Source organism: Pundamilia nyererei, unplaced genomic scaffold (assembly GCF_000239375.1).
Source record: "Pundamilia nyererei isolate P.nyererei 1_Seehausen unplaced genomic scaffold, PunNye1.0 scaffold00014, whole genome shotgun sequence".
In the NCBI taxonomy this organism is placed as follows: domain Eukaryota; kingdom Metazoa; phylum Chordata; class Actinopteri; order Cichliformes; family Cichlidae; genus Pundamilia; species Pundamilia nyererei.
In genome coordinates, this window is record NW_005187415.1 from 772,245 (window position 1) to 774,994 (window position 2,750).

The window sequence follows — 2,750 nt, forward strand, 5'->3', positions numbered from 1 at the left end:
GCAGTGTTAAATGCATTTTGTTTGTGTGTCTCTGTGTGTATTTGTGTCACAATCACATTTCAATTCACCTCCAGAGCCAAATGCGTCCTCGCGGGTGCCAGTCCAAAGTGAACCAAGGAGAAATGCATAAATCCACACATTTTGTATGTTGTTTCCCCGAGGCCTTCTGTCTTCCTGTTTAACCTTGGCACAGCTAAATTAGACCATAAAACTCAGATTTAATATCCACTGTTTGGCATTCAAAAGGAGGTTGTGTCTGGTCCCCTCATCACACAAGTCTCTGAATGGTCCTAGCATGGTAGCTGCTGGTTTAGGGAAGGAAGTATCTGAGGACCGATGAAGGGGATATGAAGTATACTGCAAAGTCACCTCAGCTATCACATATTATCCCCGCAAACTGAAGCATTTAGGGCCAAGCATGCTTTAATTTTACAGAATCTAATTGGTATTACACTGAAGGATGTTGTTATGTTTGCATATAAAGTGAAGACATCTCCTTTGACCTTTGTGTAAGTCACATGCAGTAGACTATTGAGTATTTTTATGAGCAGTTTGTCATATTTGAGGAAGCTTTGTAGGAATGCACTAAAAGAGAATTATCAGCTCCTTTATTTCCCAAAACTCTGTTGAGATGGTTTAACAGTATTTTTGGCTGTGACACTAAATTATTTTTGGAGAAGAAGCTCTAAATGTCCATTGCATGTTACTTTCACAGGAGGAGATGGTGCACAGATGAAGTTAAAAATAATATTTAAAAAATAGCTGCTGATTATAATGGAGCTCTTACCAGATTTAGCAACTGAAGAGCCGGATAATTCCACCAGGAGTTGGCGAGAAGTTATTATGCCTACTTTTATCAGAGGGCTGGAAACATTATTTTTAAGTAATGTTAACATTGCTCTGTATCTGCTACTGTTTGCTTACAAAGTGTAACCATCAAAGCTTGACTGATTTAGTAGTGGGATGATATTAGCTGTTTGCTGATCTATTGATATCTGTGGCGGGGGGGCGCGGTGTGCTGCCTCGCCAGCTTAAAACAGATGAATTGGTTCCTGTTGTTGTTATTGGTGTTTGTGTGTGGCGGCTGAAAAACTGCAGCCGTGTGTAGGATCCAGCAACCAGTAATAAATCTATATAGGTTCCCCCAGTCCAACAAGCTGTTTATTCTCGTTTACGTGCCCCACCCTCCCTCTCTCCCCTTTTCAATTCTTTAACTTCTTTACTTCTATGTAGTACATGGGGATCTGCCAGTCCCCTTTGAGGCCTTCCCCGAATTGCAGCTCAATTCACGTTTAAGCCTTTCACCTTTATCTGCTAAAACGCTGTTGAATATATGACGTGAGCCCAGCTAGTGAAATATTTTTTGGGGCCTTTTTCTGGCTTTATTACTCAGACACAGTGAAGATTGACAGGAAAGTGGAAGGAAAGACATGCGGCAAAGGGCCGGCTCCTCTCAGCTATGTGGCATTTAGTCGCCTGCTCATCCAAAACTGACGCCTAAATCACCAAATATCGTTATCTATCTAAAAAATCCTATATCAGTCTGGCACTAGACAATATGACAACTTTGTGTTGTTGTTTTTTTTTTAAAAAAAGCAAAAGTACTTAAAACACGTTACCATTTCTAAACTTATAAACGACACTCAAATTAAGGGATGGATTTACAAAGTATATTTGAAGTTAATGGAGAAAATGTGCTCTTTCTTTAGGTGGTAAATCCAAAGAAGAAAGGAAAGAAGAAAAAATACCTCAACTCTGGAACAGTAAGGAATGATTTCTGAACTAGATTTGAAATGTGGCACTCTTATTGTGTCAGACAGAATAACTTTGTTACATCATCGACAGTGCTTGGGCTGACTGAGGTGTTATCACCTACAGGTAACCCTCCTGTCATTCCTGGTGGACACTGAAGTCACCTTCCTGGACTACATCAAAGGAGGGTAGGTCAATGACTATGCAATCACCGAGCCCACGCTGAGAGTCGGGGGTTGCAGTCTTTTAATGAGGATTGACATGCTGGGTGTGCTCGTCGCTGCTTGGATAACGGCCCCATCACTGCTCAGTGTCTGCAATGTGCCAAAGATAATGATCCCTCAGTGTGAGTGAATCAGATGGAAAAAAAGTGCATTTGCATGTGAGAGGAAGAAAGTGAAAGGTGGAGAGGGAGAGACTGACAGATGGGCTGACCTGAAGTCAAGTACACAGAGTTCAGGCTCTGAAGCGCGCGTGCGTGTCCTTGTGTGTAATCTTGTATTGTGTTTCGGCACTTGCCCGAGCCCCGTGCCATCGTGTGTGCTCGTGTGTGTGTGTGTGTGTGTGTTGCTCAGGAGGGTTGACCGCGTGCACCCAGGCGTGGTGGAAATGCTCGCCCACACACTCTGCTTTCATTAGACTCACAGACAAGAGGACATTAGACACAGACATTAGATTCACTGTCAACGGGGAGAAAGGTGTGTGTGTGTGTGTCTGCAAAGTTGCGAGTATTCCTCTTTTCCTGCTGCCTTTGGAATTCGGGAGGGGACACAAATAGATTTTTTCCTCCTGCACAAAACTAAAATGTAATTTTTCAACCAAAGTACAACTAGTAGCAACTCCACAAAAACCCTGATTACATTAAAATCTTCATTCTCATTAAAACTTCAGAAATCTTTAATCAAAGTTTAACTTCCTAAGACCCAAACTCTTCCACGACATGCATTTTTAATTTCTCTTTGATATTTGGGCTGATTGGGGCCCAATGAATGTAAAAA

At 41.9% G+C, this 2,750-nt stretch overlaps 1 protein-coding gene across 1 annotated transcript in view; it reads left to right on the forward strand.

The window, feature by feature from the left end:
* Positions 1-2,750, forward strand: part of LOC102193326 (copine-8) — a 104,888-nt gene that overhangs the window by 71,834 nt on the left and 30,304 nt on the right. The window contains exons 12-13 of the mRNA XM_005725098.1: positions 1,710-1,763; positions 1,879-1,940. Coding sequence (XP_005725155.1) covers positions 1,710-1,763; positions 1,879-1,940 — 116 coding nt within the window. The remainder of the gene's footprint in view (positions 1-1,709; positions 1,764-1,878; positions 1,941-2,750) is intronic.